General features: G+C 35.3%; 1 protein-coding gene across 20 annotated transcripts in view; it reads right to left on the minus strand.

The window, feature by feature from the left end:
- Positions 1-36: 36 nt before the first annotated feature.
- The window catches only part of ANKS1A (ankyrin repeat and sterile alpha motif domain containing 1A), a 124,341-nt gene continuing 106,345 nt past the window's right edge, over positions 37-18,032 (minus strand). For 8 of the 20 annotated variants that reach the window (XM_087929569.1, XM_087929570.1, XM_087929573.1 and 5 more), the window contains 11 exons: positions 16,603-16,701; positions 14,400-14,549; positions 14,133-14,240; positions 13,166-13,330; positions 12,033-12,158; positions 10,910-10,981; positions 9,550-9,636; positions 8,707-8,844; positions 6,492-6,662; positions 4,798-4,896; positions 3,580-4,214 (listed from right to left, as the gene is read on the minus strand). In XM_087929569.1, the coding sequence (XP_087785695.1) occupies positions 4,095-4,214; positions 4,798-4,896; positions 6,492-6,662; positions 8,707-8,844; positions 9,550-9,636; positions 10,910-10,981; positions 12,033-12,158; positions 13,166-13,330; positions 14,133-14,240; positions 14,400-14,549; positions 16,603-16,701 (1,335 nt within the window). In that variant the 3' untranslated portion in view covers positions 3,580-4,094. Of the gene's footprint in view, positions 2,539-3,579; positions 4,215-4,797; positions 4,897-6,491; positions 6,663-8,706; positions 8,845-9,549; positions 9,637-10,909; positions 10,982-12,032; positions 12,159-13,165; positions 13,331-14,132; positions 14,241-14,399; positions 14,550-16,602; positions 16,702-18,032 lie in introns of those variants that run through there. The other 12 variants (XM_087929580.1, XM_087929577.1, XM_087929576.1 and 9 more) reach the window with 3 other exon arrangements.

The raw sequence follows: 18,032 nt of genomic DNA on the forward strand, positions 1-18,032 counted from the left end.
AATACTCGGTACAGACTAATATATCACAACAACCCATACAGAGATGTCTAATTTTATTAATTTACTCAGTTCTAACTCATACAGTTATGAAAAACAAACAACAAAACGACTGCTGGAAGCTCAGAAATATTTACAGTCTCGCCTTGTTGTAGTGAGGTCAGTCTATGTTGTTGCACAGATTGGTTATGTTTGGTACCACAAAAAAAAAAAAAAAAAGAGGAAGAGAGAGAATAACTTTTATATACAGAAAATAAAAAGGAAATAGTTCAAGTATCAAAATACAAAGACAGATTAAATAACATTTTATTACAAATCAGTCCCACTGCCATACATCACAATTAGCATAAAAGTGTTGATATTCAAACTGCCTATTACGAAGAATCTGCCTGCCTTCTTCAGAAGCAAGCATAGCAGAAAATCCTGCCGATAGACATTCATACTGATCATGCAAACAGAGGCAGTGAAGGGGTGAAGTATCACCCAGCATTGTTATTTTCACAGGCAAAGAAGGTATTGAAAAAGTGAGGTATCATTAGATACCTGTCTGCAAGAACAGCACAGCTCACCACTTGAAGCTGCTTTAGAATTCTTTCCCAAAGAAGGCTGGGCAGATTGTCATGTACCTCAAATTCAGGATTTCTCTCACAAGCTAAGAAAGTCTAAAGGGCAGTTTCTGTGAGCTGATACTAGTGTGTAAAAATATAAAACAAAAAATAAAAAAATCCTACAGGAGTTTTGATTTTCATAAACTGATTTTCCATTCAAAAGATAAGCAGTAGCTCATCCATCATAGCATTTATAAAGTGATCTCATCTTGGACTCAAATGAAGTAAAAATAAGCCTATAATTTTAGGTTATCCATTTTGAAAAGGCGTTCTAGCAAAAGCAGCATAGGGAGATGTTATTTCAAGCACAAATGAATGCTTACAATAAGTGTCATATTTTAAATGGACCAATAAACAGATTAAGTGCCAGCAATAGATGGTATTCTTCTCTGGGCGCTACAAAACCTCACAGAGAGACAAAAATCTCAAATACTTTGGAGTCTAGAAACAGCAAAAATCGCTAGGAAAACTCAAGTCCAAAATGGCTTGAATTGCCTTCTTAAAAGGAATGCTTAATCAGGAGATGCACCCATGGATATTGCTATGTCCATGTAAACTCAGAAAGGAAGCACCAAATTACTGGAAGAAGCAAGTTGGAAGCTTTCATCATCTTTGTCAATATGTTCTAAGGCTAATTATCCTATCCTCCTTAGCAAAAATGCAATTTGCATTCTTTAAGAACAGACTTACTGGTACAGTAATATTTATACCAACACCAGCATATCATTTACATATGCATATACAGGAATGTTGTGTTTCAAGAAATTCATCTGAATTATTCCCAAATCCAACTATTTGGGATAAGGATATTTTTTCCTCCTATTTTTTTAACCAAATAAAGTAAGACTAAATTACATCTTAATGATACAAACAAAAATTGAAGAAAATCATTAATACAATGACAGGGTATATCAAACTATCATACCCACCAAAGCATTATTTGCACTTCCTCATCTTTTTCTTGGATAAGATAGAGATACTTATTTATCACAGTCAGAACTGAAGCCAGTGTTCAAGATTGTGAATGCTTAAGATTAAGTGGAAATAAGGAAATAAATTGTTTTAGCATAATGCCCATGATCTCCACTTTTTTATACTCTGTAATGTTATATAAGATACTTAAATTATGAACTTAAATGCGCATTCTTAAATTATCATCTAGTATAAAAAGTGCTAATCAGTGAATAATCTAAAAAATCTCAAACCACAGAGTACAATCAAATCACATTTTTTAAAAAAGATTACTTGATTGAGATGCAAGAAATCACAGTCCAGTTATAAATTGTGTGGAGAGAAAAATACTTTCACAAAACAGCTGTATTGCAGTGATAAGTAGGCTGACTTATGCCAGGCTTCTAGTTAGTTCAAGAACTGTCAAGAATTTAAATTTCTCTGATTCTTTTAAGTTAGATACTCTTTTAAATTATTACTGTAACTATTAAGAATGAACAATTATCAGCCTAGGTGCTACTACCTCAAAATTAATTTAATATTGTATCAAGTTGGGAATTCACCTATTACTATTCCAAGCCAAGTATGACATATATGATTTAATATTCAGATATTGTAAGCTATATAATAAGACAGGCATATTCATGTTTTGTTTTAGCAATTACTGTCGTTCACTTCCATCAATGCTATGCTGAAATTGAGGATTTTACAATATAAAGGAAACAAAAACATTTCAAACTAAAATTCATGGCATCAGTCTTTTAACTGCAGAAATTTCAGTTCTTTTGCTAAAAATGCATATTGCTTTTATCAGCTTGTGGCTTGGAACTCTTTTCACTCAACTCTGGAAGTCCTTAATGAGCAGCCAAGGACACAACCCAGAGCCAGGTGTTGATCTTCGTACCTCCAGGATTTCACTGCTTCTTAGAGCTCTGCTCATTTACTATATTTCCATGGAGAAACGTGGATGTCTGTAGTTCAGCTTGGCAGAAGGCAAACAAAATGGGGACAATATTAATGAAAAGAAAGCTAGGGATTGAATGATTTTATACATTAAAAATGCAACCAAGGGAAGTTTATACTTTTGTCAATGACTAAACCCCAGATGTGAGAAATGTATGGTAATTTACATAAGGTCATTCAGTCGCAGTAACTTTACAGTCTCTGAATAATCTGAAGTGTATGGATTATCGCTGGAAAACTTGTGTTTAGTAAAAACAAATTACTTGAAGCACAGTAGGCAAATGTCAGACATCATCTGAACAGAGATGATCTTACAGTCCCATCTCACAAAATAAACTGAATATTTGGAATTGCTGCCCAAAATAGTAGTGGCTATTTAATTCCACAATAATAGCAAAGCTTGCTGCTTTGAAGGAAAGCATTCAGTGAAAAGCCAGTAATTTAAATTCAATCTACCTTTGCATTCTTTTGTTTAAAAGAACTAAATAAAATTTGTATTTAAAAGACCTAAAAAGTCAAATACTATTTACTGGCCTGCCTGGAGAAAGATGAATTACAAATATTTTGAAAACTCCAATGTGCCTGGGATGCTGCACATTTAGGAATATTCTGTATAAAATCTGGATATCTTCTAATTGTTAACCTTGTTTAATACAACATAAGTATACCATCTGTTTTTCCTACCACTTGCCTTGATTTTATACTTTATCAGCTTCTGATCCTTATTTTCAGCAACTAGTGTGTATCTTTGCAAGATGCACTCTAATTAAAGTTCAGGAAATATGATTGATCAGTTAATTGTAAGTGGATTGCCTAACATGAACAGAAAGCTCTAACAGTAAATCCTACACAGACTGATCAGAAATACTTGGAGAGCTGAAACATTCCTGTTTAACATTATTTATATCAAATCTGACTCCTAGGAAAAATGAAAGTGCTTAATAGGGGAAATCATGGTTCCTAGTTTATACCATACATTCCGGTATCCAGAAACAGTAAAGAGTGTGAACAGGATTCATGCCAGAAGTCAGGTGAGCAAGAGGTTTGCAAACAATATCGCAGTAATTAGTGTGTTTTGAGATGACAAGTAAAAGAATGCTACAAGGAACAGTTGTGGCCATGTCTTAGTATGGAAATATAAATCTAGATTACAACAGTAGGTACACAAGAGAACAAAGTTGTAGAACCATCCAGTAACAAGAATGCTAAACAGAAAAGCCCTATGGAGTGTTAATCCACTCCATATTCACAGTGTCAACATGAAGAGAAAATCAAAAACACCAGTTGATTTCCCCAAATCCATATACTGAACTCCCACAGGCTTCATTTCTCCCATCTCTCAAGACATCTAAAAACAGCTGACTCTCTCAGTGTGTTACCCTTGTTTCCTTTAGGAGAATTCACAGTGTTCAGTAGAAAGCAGATACAAAAAGCTGTTTAGTCTATGATAATCCTATGCTTCTGCCTCTGGTGACACCATGCCTAGTGCCAGCAATGGGGAAAAAGGAAGGTTTAGAACAGCAGGCAGATCAGACTGCAAAGGCACAGTTAGACTGGTTGGATGTAGATTTGTTTTCAGAAGATAGTAGTCTCATACTTAGTGCTGAGGGTCCTCTTGGAATCCTGCTTGGGTTCAACTACCCAGGATACACCAGCATGGGACTGGGAGTCTTGGTCCTCTTCAGATTGCTCCAGCTAGAGAACATTAGAGAAGAAAGAACATTTCAGGCAACCTGTTTTCTTTGGAAGTATGAAATTAGGTGCATTTTTAAATCAATGTAGAGAGACGCACAGATTTAGAATGAAAATAGCTAGTCTAGCATTTAAGCATAATATGTGTACATGCATATGGGATATATGTAGGCATCAGAAAAATCTATCAGATTTCCATAAAACAAAAATATAATCAGCTCATTTCAGAATATGAACATGTTAAGAATATGAACAAGATAAAATTTGTTCAAATCATAATCTAGTTACACTTCAGTAAAAAATAACATTGAACTGATTTTCAAGCAAAACATTCCTAGTATCTACTGTACTCATATGATTTTATAGTTTATTCTCTATCAACAGAACTTTTTTCCCTGCCAAACTGAATCTAATCAGGCCAAATGTGCTTTAAACATCTCAAAATCTGCCTTACATAATGTAAAATGGAATTGTAATCCAGAATGGAATAAAGAGCATCAAAACTAAGAAATGAAGGAATCTGAAGGAGATTTGGCACACTTAAAGAAACAAGTTCTAGAAACGTGACTGCAAGAAGGGTAAAGACCTTAACTCCTGGACTAACAGACTGCAGCGGTAGATAGGAAGGACGGTGTGTAGTACAGGTATGACAGTAACAACAGCGATTATCAGAAGGGAGCGGCACCTGAGGAATGGGAGTAAGCAAAACGCAGACAGAAGGTAAGAAAGAAGGACAGCAACCAAGAAAGAAATCTTATGGGTTAGAATTCCAGAAGATTTATTTTCTTGTTAGGTTAACAAAGACCATTAATGGGATAATCTTGGAATGTTAAAGAATAGAAACTAAGTAGAATTTGTGTATCATTAGTTGTGTGTTTTTGTTGTTCCTATCGGACAACGGGAAGCCTGAGAACAATAATGCTTCTATACATATAAAAGCATAGATACTGCCAACATAAAAGTCAAAAGTCGTTTTTGCAACAAACATAGATTCATGTTCAATGGAAGTGTAGGGATGCCTGAGCAACATCAATTATGAAGAAAAATTTACTTTACAGCGCAGATATTATAAAGACATCATTTTTACTTAATATTTACTGTTTTTGTAACTTCCCATGTTACTGCAAATTAGCAATTTCATGCATAGTTCTTGGAAAATGTGAGACGAAGAGTTGATTAATAAATCCATTTTATCAGTTCACACGATGAGAAAATATGCCAATGATCAGTAGGTCTCTCTTCCCCATAATGCTTTTTAGAGAGAGCAATTCTATTCTGCCAACATTGGTTAATATATAGTAACTAATGGAAACCAAGGACAATCTGATCCTATCTCTGCTCTCAAATTATATGCACCAAGTAACAATAAAAAAGACAAAACCATAATTTGCACAGAGATTTTGGGAGGGGGCTATATTTGCTTTTAAAACACATACTTCGAATAATGTTCAACTTTTGCAGCAATTTGCATTCTTTCTATTGTTTGATAACTGATGGTCTATTTTCACTTCCCTGAAGTGGCTTTATGGGAGGGTAGGCAAACTTTTTAGAAGTGGGCTGCATATTTCAAATTTAAAATGTTTGAATAGTTTGAATCTGAGTTTGAAGTTGGATGCCTCAAATAGCCTTGGACCTGTTTTCAAACTTGAAATAGGCTTTCAAATTCAAAATGCTCAAAATGGCTGGAACAATCTGCCTTGAACTCAAAATTGTTTCAAGGACAGAAATACTTTTAACCCATAAAGCTCTGAGTGGTAAAGGGGCGGACAACATATTTTGGAAGTTGAAAAGCTGCAAAACATAGGGAAGGGGTGCCAATTCTATAAAAAATATCACATTTTTTAAGACATTACCCTCCCAAGAATAATATATTGTGGGTTTTCAAACGTATTCAGTGGGCTGTGTGGAAGTATTAAAAGAGCTTGAGGGCGCTCTAGACCAGAGGTCCCCAACATCCAGGCCACAGAGTGGCACTGGGATGTAGCCAACCAGGAATTGGGCCTCACAAGTGAGTGAAACCCCATCAGCACATGCCCGGGATCCACACCGTGCAAGAAACCATGTGCCCTTGGTCAGCAGAAAAAATACCCTCTGTGGAACTGGTCCCTGGTGTCCAAAAGGTTGGGGGCCACTGCCCTAGAGCATCTGCTGAAATAAAAGATTAAAAAATAATAATCTTGTACAGAAAGCAAACACGCTTAGAAAAATAAGTTCAGACATCATTTAAGTTGTTGCATAGTTAGTTCTATAGGAAAGGACAAAAGCATTTAATATACATACTGCTGACTTTCTCATGCTGATTCGAGGTTTAGGCACTGGTTTTGAAGATTTTGTTTCTATCATTTCTGCAGTCAAAACAGCTGGAGATTTTGATTTTTGAGCTTGAAGGGCCAACTGGTAGGCTACTTCAAATGCTTGCCCCAATGTCAAAATGATTTCATATGTTAGATTCTTGGAAAAAAGAAACAAAAGATGCACAATATTTAAAATACAGAAAATCTGTTGTATTTTACTAGGGAATCTTTAGGTTTTAAATCTGACATTTGTTGTCAGTTTATTTTATTTATTCAACCAAAAAAATTGGAGCTCCTAAGACAAGTTAGAAACATACATTGCATATGGATCCTTCATATTAGCAGCCAATAATAAATACCTAAAATAACTTTTTAATCCTGAATATCTTCTACACTTTAGAAGGTCTTAATCCTGAAGACCTTCTACAGTGTATCTTCTATTATTAAAAATGAAACAAAGAACTTAGGATACACTTCCAAGAAACTGACTAAATGTTCTCTTATGGAATTAGCCACCATATAATTCCCTTAATATAAAATTTCAGCTAACTAATTACCTTGATATTTAACAGTAAGTTGCTCTTTTCAGTAAATGTTAAAGTGCATGTAAAATCCTCCTCAAAGAATGAGTTATTGAAAGTATTGCAAGATTATTTCAATATAGGAATACTATATGTTTTGCCTAAAGTAGAAAGGCACATGAGAGAATTAGCAAGTATTTCAACTACAGACTAATAAATATGAATACTATCTCTGTTCATACATATCTGATTTGGGATTTCCTGAAATCTGAATTTTTGTGTGTGGATATAATCTTTCACAATATGTTATTATACAATTCTATATGAGGAAAAATGAATATCAGCCTAGGTTCTTAAACAGCATTTCTCATGGTATCAATTTGAAAGACATATATGTGGTGTGTTAGGTTTGACAGATACCCCACTGTGTCTAAAGTCTGCTGTTCAATTCGTTGAACCAACCTACATTTCAGCATACAATTTGCTGAACGTAGTCATATTTTAATAGAAGATGGAGATATCTACATATGGGAGGAGGTATACACGGGAAGCAAGTGAAAATGTTGTAACCCCCACCCCCTAATGAATCATGTACTTGCATCAGAAATCAAGAAACAAATATGGAAGAGTGAAGCTTATATTGTGATGCTACTGCACCCTCATTAATTTTGTACTGTGGCTTGGAATAGATACCTATGGACATAAATCATATCTGTCTACTCTGAGCACTTTGGGATTTGAACTTTTTGATCAATATGAATGAACAGCACCATCAAAAATGATTTTCCACAGCCAATCAATTCCAATAACGCTCAATTAAAAGGGTTGGATAAAATATTATTAGATATTAATTCTGAGATTGAAATTCAATCTCCTGTTCCAAAGAAAGCTACTGCTGAGCATCCTGACCACCCCACCTTATGAGCAGAGTAGGAAGGAAGAACTAATGTTGCATGAAGAAAGAAGAGTCCCTTTGTGAGGAACATGGGTGGTTCTTAAAAATTGTAAATATGAGATATGATAATATAATAAATATAATATAATATATACCAGCCCCCATCCAGCTTTAGAACTCTTTAGTCAGTTTTATTTTTTCCTTCTCTATCCTCCTGTTTCCATGAAGCCCGCCAAAAATAGACAAAGCAATCAGCTTCTGGGGGTTTATGGAGCCCAGGAAAAAAAATCCTACCCTCAATATACATGTAACCAGTACTGCTTTTCTTGCCCAAAGACTGATAGTACAGTAGAATAGAACCTAAGGGTACTGTGAGGCAGGCAGAGTTTTTCATCATTTGTGAAGCACCCAGTGTTCCATTTAATGATTCACTTAGTCACTTAACAACTGCATTGGGGAGAGCGGGGGTAGGGGTCACTTAGTAAGATGATTATGTGGGTGCCTCATTTAACAACAGTCACTACTTGCAAATATTATTTTTAAGTATTATGTTTGAAAGTAGCAACAAAATATATTGGCCCCACAATGTGTACTTGGACCTTTCAAATCCAGAGACAATTTCAAGGGAAGGGCCATATATATTACTTGTATTCTTGCATTCTATCACTTGGCATTTAATTCCTGTTCACAGAGGACTTCATTCCAGCCAGTGACTTAACAGATGAACATCATTAAGCAGAATACAAAGCCTTCATAAATAAAGCACTGATTGTTATATTACTTACTACATCAATGGTACTGAAGACATGACAGTAGTGGTGACTAGTCTGCAAATCCTTAGTGATGTAGGCAAATGTACAGAGATCCTCGGGGTCTTGGGCAGCACAAGAGATATTCCGAATTTCATGCTCAGCAATTACATTCTGCCATACATAAAGTTGTTTTGCTCAATATGTATAGTAAAATTAACACAAGTAAATATTAACAAAATGAAGTTTCATTGCGTTACTTTGTACTTGAATAAAAATCACACACCGTTCACACTGAAATTTGCCTTCTCATTTTACAAACCATTGATCCATATAGCTCAATACTGTCTACATTGCAAAACTACATTTGTAAACGTTGTAGGTGTTCAGGAGAGGCTGGGTTCCCAGGTTTATTGTGTAGTGGCCAGGGACTGGATTTGGGACTTCAGCACAACATTGTTTTGACATCAATTACTACATCCTGTAAGCTTTTATTAAGGTAATCTATATAGGCAGTTGAGGCCTCTGTTTTGGGGCACAATATATAGAGGTGGAGGTTGCATATGACTGACCAAGCTTCAGGGTAGCAGAAGGATGATTTAGAGTTGTCTAATAGCAAGTGTAACAGACAAGTTATAGCTGTGCAACTCCATCAGAAGAGAGAGGACTTGATAAAGAAAAATCAGTCTGGGTATCTTTATAAAAAATTAATCAATTAATTACCACCCATTTCAGCGCAGAGCTACAATTTGTCAGAATACTTTGTCTTTCTACTGATCAGGCTTGAGGATTTGCAGAATAAATTAATATATTCATGCTACTACAGCACTATCATTTCTCACTTAAGGCTGGAATACATGAACGCAAGGATTTTCTTACCTTGTTAGCAGCATCTATGAACTTCACTCCTTTATAAGTAATAGATAATATTATTGTTGGGGTTTTCTTCATATGCTCAGTTGATTTCTTTATAAAAGTAGAAAAAACCCAGACACAGATTAAATAATTTCTCAAGAATGGAGATCATGTGCACAAAAGATTTCAAATTCTCTCACTTCAGTTTAAATTTTCAGTTCCATAAATTAGATATTTTATAGAGCTGCATTTTTCAAATCTGGAATGCAGTGAAATATTATATAATAAAAGAAAAAAAATCTAAATTATTGAGTTAAAAATGCTGAAAATTAATTATCTTTATTTGTAATCAAAGAACATTGACACATAGAAACTGAAACGGAGTGACAGACTGTAGTATATCATGAGAGACAACAATGTCAATTTAACAATGTTGGAATACTTTTAGAAATTGCAGTTGACCTGTGGACTAGGGGGAAAAGAATAATTTCCTTTTCTAAACTTTTATGACTATTATCAAACCTTTGTGCAAGTCAAATAAAAGAAACAGCATAGAGTACTGATTCATCTTCCCCCATCAGGGCTTTTGCAAGAAGATGCTGTTAAATCTCCCAGCAAAGATGAAGAAAAAACATCAACAATGCCTACACTATAGAAATGAAATATTAGCAAAGTGGCAGATGAAAAAGTTTTTCCCTACAAGCCCACCATAATTCAGATGAAACTAGAATTATCATTTTGCAAATCTATGTCAAATATTTGCTATTTCAACTCAAACCAAAGATACTGGCCATAAATACTGAAAAAAATTCCAATTGAAATTATTCTCTATCAACCATATTCTTAAAAAATTAACTTGTATAATCAAGGGGGCTAGAAAGCTTCCAAAGAATATTTACTGTATGCCAACATTTTAAGTGGCAACACTTCATAAACACTTCTATAGAAATTAAAATAGGTTCTAGTTTTAATGGAATTGCAATATACCAGGAACTTGCAATAAAGCCCTTAAAAATGTAGTCTAGATACTCTTGAGATTAGTCAAGTTAAGATAATTACAGATCTAAGGATCAGTGCAAAATGATTCATAATTTGTGCTTGAAGATCTTTATTGCTGTTGGAACACACTTGTTATAATTTGGGTTTTTAAAATGTCATAAGTGACCAGGGCTTGAAAAGAGACTTCAAAATACTTTAAAGGTTTATCCTGAATCTGTTAAACAGTATGGCCAAATGGTAGCTTAGGATAATGAAACTAAAAAAGTATTAGGATTTAATAAGTCTATTCTACATCCTGAGCAGAATCTTCAATTATGGAGTCACACATGACATAATTAATTTTTCCCTTAGTATCGAAAGAATTTTTTATAAATAGCATACCTACCCTCATTTTTGCACAGGCATCCTGTGTAGATTCTGTTCCTCGAAGATCTTTGATTAACATGGACCCTAGATACTGTTTAAAGCAGGAAAATAGTAAGTACTTGATAGTATAATTATTTGTACATATAAGGTCAGCACAAGGAAACAGAACAACTCAATGAGTAGGCCATAGTAGTTTATTGTTATTCCTCTGTTTAGAAGAATCTTGCCAGGCTAATTGCATTCTCTGGGGAACATTCTAAGGCAGGTGTGTCAAACTCGTGTCGTCACTGCAGTATCATATGATGTATTGGGACTTTTCTCCCCTTCACTAAACCGGGTGGGGGTGGGGCCAGCATGTGATGCATTTGGCACGTGGGCCATGAGTTTGATACTCCTGCTCTAAGGGCTTCAAGAGCTGGCCTCTATTGCTTCCTATCATGGAGGCTCCATGTTAAATTGTTTCTTCATTTCCTCCTATTCTAGCTGGAGATTCTGCTACATCAGCTGATATTAACTTTGTATGTTTAGTAAACTTAACTAAACTAAGTAGCATTCAGTTAATTTTCAATTCTTTATTCTAAATTCTGAATTCTTTATTGGCCAAGTGTGATTGGACACACAAGAAACTTGTCTTGGTGCAAATGCTCTCAGTGTACATAAAAGAAAAGATACATTCATCAAGAGTCAAGAATCATAAGGTACAACTCTTAATAATAGTCATAGGGTACAATAAGCAATCAAATCAAACTAGGAAACAGTCCATATAAATCATAAGGATACAAGTGACAAAGTTACAGTCATGCAGTCACAAGTGGAAGGGGATGGGTGATAAGGAGTGATGAGAAGATTAATAGTAATAGTAGTGCTGACTTTGTAATTAGTTGGACAGTGTTGATGGACAGTATTCGTTTAGCAGAATGATGGCGTTCGGGGAAAAACTGTCCTTGTATCTAGTTGTTCTGGTGTGCAGTGCTCTATAGCGTCGTTTTGAGGGAAGGAGTTGAAACAGTTTATGTCCAGGATGTGAGGGGTCTCTAAATACTTTCACAGCCCTCTTTTTGACTCATGCAGTATACAGGTATAAATATTTATGAGGACCTCAAAATTATGCAACATAGTACAAAAATCAAGAATATACTTACATTGGCTTCATACTCACAGGACTCAAATATAAGCTTCTCTGGCTGATGCTGCCAGTGCTGTACAGGAGCATAGGGAGTTGCCAGACTAGGAGGTCTGAGTGTAAGCTTCGATTCACGATGTTCCTCCTACAACACAAATAACTGTTCAAATCAGAACTTTTCATTAGGAACTAAGAAATAAATAAACTAACAGATTACATCTACTTCAAGTCATATATATCTAAATATAACTATACACACTCACACATATGTTTATGTATACAAATAACTACAGCTATGCAAAAAGTATATAAAATAACCACACTAAAACATTTAAATGAAAATTGTTACTTAAAGGCTTAGTGAAAATCAGGATTTCAAACACTTCAACAAAGGTGAGTATGATGTTACTTTGAGAAATTCTTAAAATTTTCAAAGTTTTAGGCTATTGATGAAAACTCCAACCAGAGTTACCCTGTGGTAAATTGGAGGGCCAGTAAAATGTATAAACAAAACAAATAAATAAAAAGTGTAACTACTGGTTCTGCAAATGTCCTATGGAAGGAATAGCTAAAAGTCCTATTCTGAGCACGATGGCTTTACAGAATGGATTGAGATAGCTAATTTGATAAACTGTGATCACAGTTCAACAACTTTTTGATAACTGCTACTTTAAAAACTGTTGTGTAACTAAAACATACATTCTTCTGTATAATTATCAACCCTGTGATCACATAATACCTGCTCCCTTTGATGAACTAAAATTGCCTCCAGGCACAGTGCCAAGGCCAAACAATACAAGATACAGAGACAGAAACTGGCTTGAATTAATTGGCTACTCCACTAGAGGAGGAAACAATCAATCATTTCCATCCCCAGATACGGTGTCAAAAAATATTCAGAACTAGTCATTCCCTTCCCTTTAACACCCCTTTTGGAAATACACACAGATTACTGCTGTTGTTTTTACAGTGAATATCTTGATACATTCTCCAGCCAGAGAAACTGATACAGATACTGCAAGACTGGGCACTTTTTCTATGAAGGCTGCTGCTCTGTAGTATAACTGTTTTTGGTTTTCTACTTCTTAAAGTAAACAATAATCTCCAAAGATAAGTTATCAAAATGATTTAAGGGGCTCAGATTCTTCTGACCTGTGTCCTAAACTTCTCTGCTCTTGGATAAGATGCAATATCATGGATGTTCTCATGTCTCTTCTTCCCAGCATCTTCCAAAGGCAGCAGGAAGTCTGCAGACCTCCCTGTGCAGGAGTCACTCTGGCTCAGAGGTGAAGACGTCTGGGATATCAAATCCTGGCACTGAAATTCAAGAAATTGACATTTTTAAAAAAACTTGTATGCATACCAAGTAGTTGGCAATATCTATATAAATTGTGTATTATTATGACCATTATTAAAATATATATGCAATCAAGCCACCTACGCTCTCAATGGCTTGTAGCAATATAAATTATATTAAAACATCCATAGTTAAGGGGGGAAAACACCCACCAATAATATCAAAAAACAGTAAAATATTATCAAAACAAATCAAAATGATCAAGAACCAATAAATACAAATGAAACATTGATGGCTAACAATAATTCCTTGACGATGTTCAGAAAAACTTGATCTTTTTTGCTAGCTTCTGCAAGGCCAGAAGCTTTCTGGTCTCACCCTTTGCACTTCTCAGAATGAGAATGCCAGTAGGAGGTGCCTTTGATTAAGCCAGCAGTCCCCAAATGGAGCACAAGCCACCTTCCACTCAAACACACTCAAGCAAGTGGAGCTTCGTCATGTGCATGCATGCTTGCCCAAAATTTTCAAATAAACCGTGGCCTGGTATTGGGCCACAATCCCAGGGTTGGGGACCCTTGAAGTAAGCAATTCTGGAATTACCTTGTGCCAAACTACATAAAGTTTCATGTATCAAATTTAGCACTTTGAATTCCACTTTATAGTGAGATGTTTTTAAGGAAAAGGTATTTATTTTGCAGACCTTCTTTAGCTTTAAAAAAAAAGAATATGAATGAGTAACAAGACCCATAAACACAACCATGGTACTATTCTTCGCAGTTCTCTAAGCTATTACTGAGCAGACACTGAAACATGAAAACTCACTCTTAACTGAGAGAACCTTGGTGGTTTCTGTGGGGGTTCCTCATATGGTCTGTCTGCCAGAGAGGCTATAATACGTTTACGGTGGCCAAGAAGATTCACCTTGAGTACCTGCAGAGATGGAAAAAATTAGCATATATTGTTACAAAAGATTATCATGCTATGGCTCTCCATCCTTTCCCTCAAACAGTTCCAATGCTAAGGTTTATTCTAACCCAGTGAACACACAAATTTTGATCTGATCTAGAATTCAATAAAATATTAACTTACGTTTACTAATTCTAGCTCCCAGAGGTTTTTCACTGAGTCTATAGAACTATAGCCACTCGACAGAAATGACTGAATGTAATCTTGAAGCCCCAAGGAATCAAGCCACGCAGGAACTGAAGGTTGAGTTCCATCATAGCCTAGAGATTTCACCTGTGAAGAACACGACGAGTACAGCATTATAACTTAACAGCCGTTAAAACATTTTAGATATTTCAATGCAATTGTTGCACTCAACTATGCAAGGCTTTTTAAACAAAAGATATAAATAATTTGTACTAAGTAGAAATAAATCATTGGGCAAATGATTTAATTTAATTGTATTGCAGTGGCTCTTTTTCTTTTCCATAAAGTATTGATAGAGTATCAATTTTGGAAAGCAAAATATAATGTTTTGCCAGTATGTTAACTTTCTGTTCCAAGATGCTACCCAAATAGCTTTTGCATTAGACAACAAATATACATATTTTTCTGTTCAATCTCTCTCTCTCCCCCCCCTCTCCCTCCCTCCAGTTCTTTTCTATAGAAAGAGGGAAAGCAGTGTCATACACTGTTTAGTTAGTCACACAATTCCCTTATCAATCTGAAGTCAAATCGATTTTAGGTGATAAATAGAAAGAGGGAGATCTGAAGTCAAATATACTTCCTAACAGGCCCAATGGGAGAAGAGCCTAGAGACTCCTAGTGTGGGTATGGTACAACAGTGCCCCTTAAAGTGTGAATGAAATTAGATAATGTTAATATTGTTTCACGATAGTTGTGATGACTGTAACAATTGCTTTTAATTCTGGAGTAAAAATAGACTTGGAGAATATTCCTTTACCTGTTCAATAATCTATTGAACCTAAAGAAACTCACAATCTCCCCACCACCACCTCCCTCTCTCTCTCTCACACACGCACTTCTTGTTCGTCATAGTGGCTAAAATTGAGATATTACATCTTTGGAACTGAATGTAACTTCATTTACTTTTATTAACTACAGCCTTCTGGAATTCAAGGAAAACAAGCAGATTTGTGCAATAATACAATATACTTTAGCACTGCCTAACGACCAGGAAGTTGTCTAAAATTGCTGAAAGAAGAAACAATTTTCTTAGGCTCTAAAGAAAAATCTGGATCATAAATTCTTCACAAGAATTGTCATGTTCCCAAATCTGATACCATGATATGTTACTTTGAAACTTGGAACTACATAAATATCGGAGGAAAGGATAACAACAGCAAAACATGAAAAATGTAAGTGTGTATGTGTGTGTGTGGGTGGGGGGGGTGGTAATTACTTCTTATACTATTTTCTGCCAGTCTTCTGGGCAAGCTATGTTTGAAGATACCCTGTTTTCCAGCTCACTTAATGCCAGCTGCTGCAGCCATTCAGGAAATAAACACCTAGAGACACGGTTTTAACTTCCAGCAGTCTTTCTTTTCATGTGAATGTCTAGGGCCATGCATTCCTGTTCTAGTTATGTTATGAACAAAATCCCCACAATAGAAAACTAATGTTAGAGGGTATGATATGATTTGCTCTTATCTCTTATTTATGCATTATTTTCAAAATATATTTTTTAAGAAGCAATAACTTTTTTATTGTATCCATTAACTCCATAAGCTGTATACAGAGTTGTGTCAGAACCTGTTTGATTCTCCAGGTGAATCCCGGGATACTGTCTCAAAAAAACCTTGATTTAAGAAGGAAAGTACATGACAAACTATGATTCTACACCAATTTGACCTACATGAAAAAAATGCTGCTACTTTTATGCTTTCTCAAAAAGTGACAATATTGAACAAACACAGTGTTATAGTGACATCGGAGAAAAGCAGTTCAAAGTTCTCACCCATACATGAAGCTCAGAATGACCCCAGGTTGCAACAGACAGCTGTTGTTAGAGGTCTTAATTAATATTGATGCTTTGAAATTAGGCTGAAGCCTATACGAAAGCAGCCTGAAGTCTGCAGGTTACCCCGCATCTGCAATAATTTCAAATTTGCTTAAAAGCAATGCTAAATATTTACCATTAATTGTAACATATGTTTCCTGTTTGGGGGTTTTACTCATTTTTTGTGTTTTATTATCAAATCTAGTCTGTGACCAAAATAAACTCTATTTCAATATTTAAGAAATGTCTTCTTGTTTTCTATCTGTTATTACACTGACATTAAAACACACTTTTTTTCTGTACGTAAACATAGATTGTTATTTTAACCTTAGGAAGGGAACGTGCTGCTTGGAGAAGTTTTCTGCGATGTTGTGGATCACTAATACCAATTTCCCGAAGATCCTGATCTTCCATAACATTACATCCCTACAGAGAACAAGAAAATGACATAGTTAGAAATACAATTTTGTTTAAGACTAATAAATGCAGGACTTATTATGAACCACAGAATTCAACTTCGTGAAAATCTTAAAACTACAACCATAACAATGAATATTCCGACAAGCTTAATATTCTATTCCAGATACCAGTAAAATTTGAAAATAAGGTATTAAATGACAGAGACATACAACAAATGTTACGTAGCCTAATAGAAAACAGAGGGTTAAATTTAACCCTCCTCTCAACCTGAGCTACTTTAAGATATGAAGTCAGACGTTCTAAGTTGCCAAGTTTAAGAAACAAGTGTAGTACTCCAGCAGTCCCAAACCTGAAACTGCATTATCAACCAATTGCCTATCCTGAATTATACGGTTTATTATTTGATTTCCTCTATTATAGGAACATAATCCTAGTGATCTGCACAAATACCTTTGGACTGACACAAAGAGAAACAACTTATAAGAGATTATGTAATAAACAATATATTAAATAGGGATAAACACAGGAAAAGAATCAGTCCAGACTTACCATTTCTGGGCTCAGTATTAAATATTTATTTTGACAAATAGGAAACTATCAAGAAATTACAGAGAGCCAGTTGGTTTAGTGGCTAAGACACCAGGGTAGAAACCAGGAGACTGAATTCTAGTCCTGCCTTAGGCAGGAAAGCTATCTGGGTGACCTTGGGCCAGTCATTCTCTCAGCCCAACCCATCTCACAGATTCTTGCGGAGAACGGAGGAGGAGGAAAAAGTATTATGTAACAAATGAATAAAATAACATGATTTGTTTAAATAATGTGCAAAGAATCTGGGGAAACAATAGGAAAACTTTAACCATATGTCCAAGATAGACATTAATGTTTCTCCACTCTCTACATTTGTACAAGTAGCAGTTGCAAGCATGATTAGGATTGATGAGGCTTTCCCCATGTTTGTCCCGATTCAAATTTCCCCAATTGCTATTTGTGCCTTTAAAAAAATAAATATGCATATTTAATTTTCCTAAGAGAAAAAATCCAGTACATTATGTGATTTTAATTAGAGAAAATGTTGTGAAATGGATAGCTTTAATTTGACTCCCATTGTGGGTGCAAAAAGAACTGGTATGGTCCCATGGCCTGGCATGGGATCAAATAATTCTGCTGAACTTCCTATATCAAGTAAGAGAAGACACGGCATGTGAGCTGGATGGAATCTGTCCCTGTAGTATATATGATCAGAGAAAAAGGAAAGTTCAATACTGCAAGTATCCCAGCACAGTGGTTCCCAACCTTTTATTCACTACAGACCCCCTTTAAATACCTTTTATGGCCAC

This window comes from Pseudonaja textilis, chromosome 3 (genome assembly GCF_049901715.1).
Source record: "Pseudonaja textilis isolate UNSWEBS1 chromosome 3, rPseTex1.2, whole genome shotgun sequence".
NCBI classification, from domain to species: Eukaryota; Metazoa; Chordata; class Lepidosauria; order Squamata; family Elapidae; genus Pseudonaja; species Pseudonaja textilis.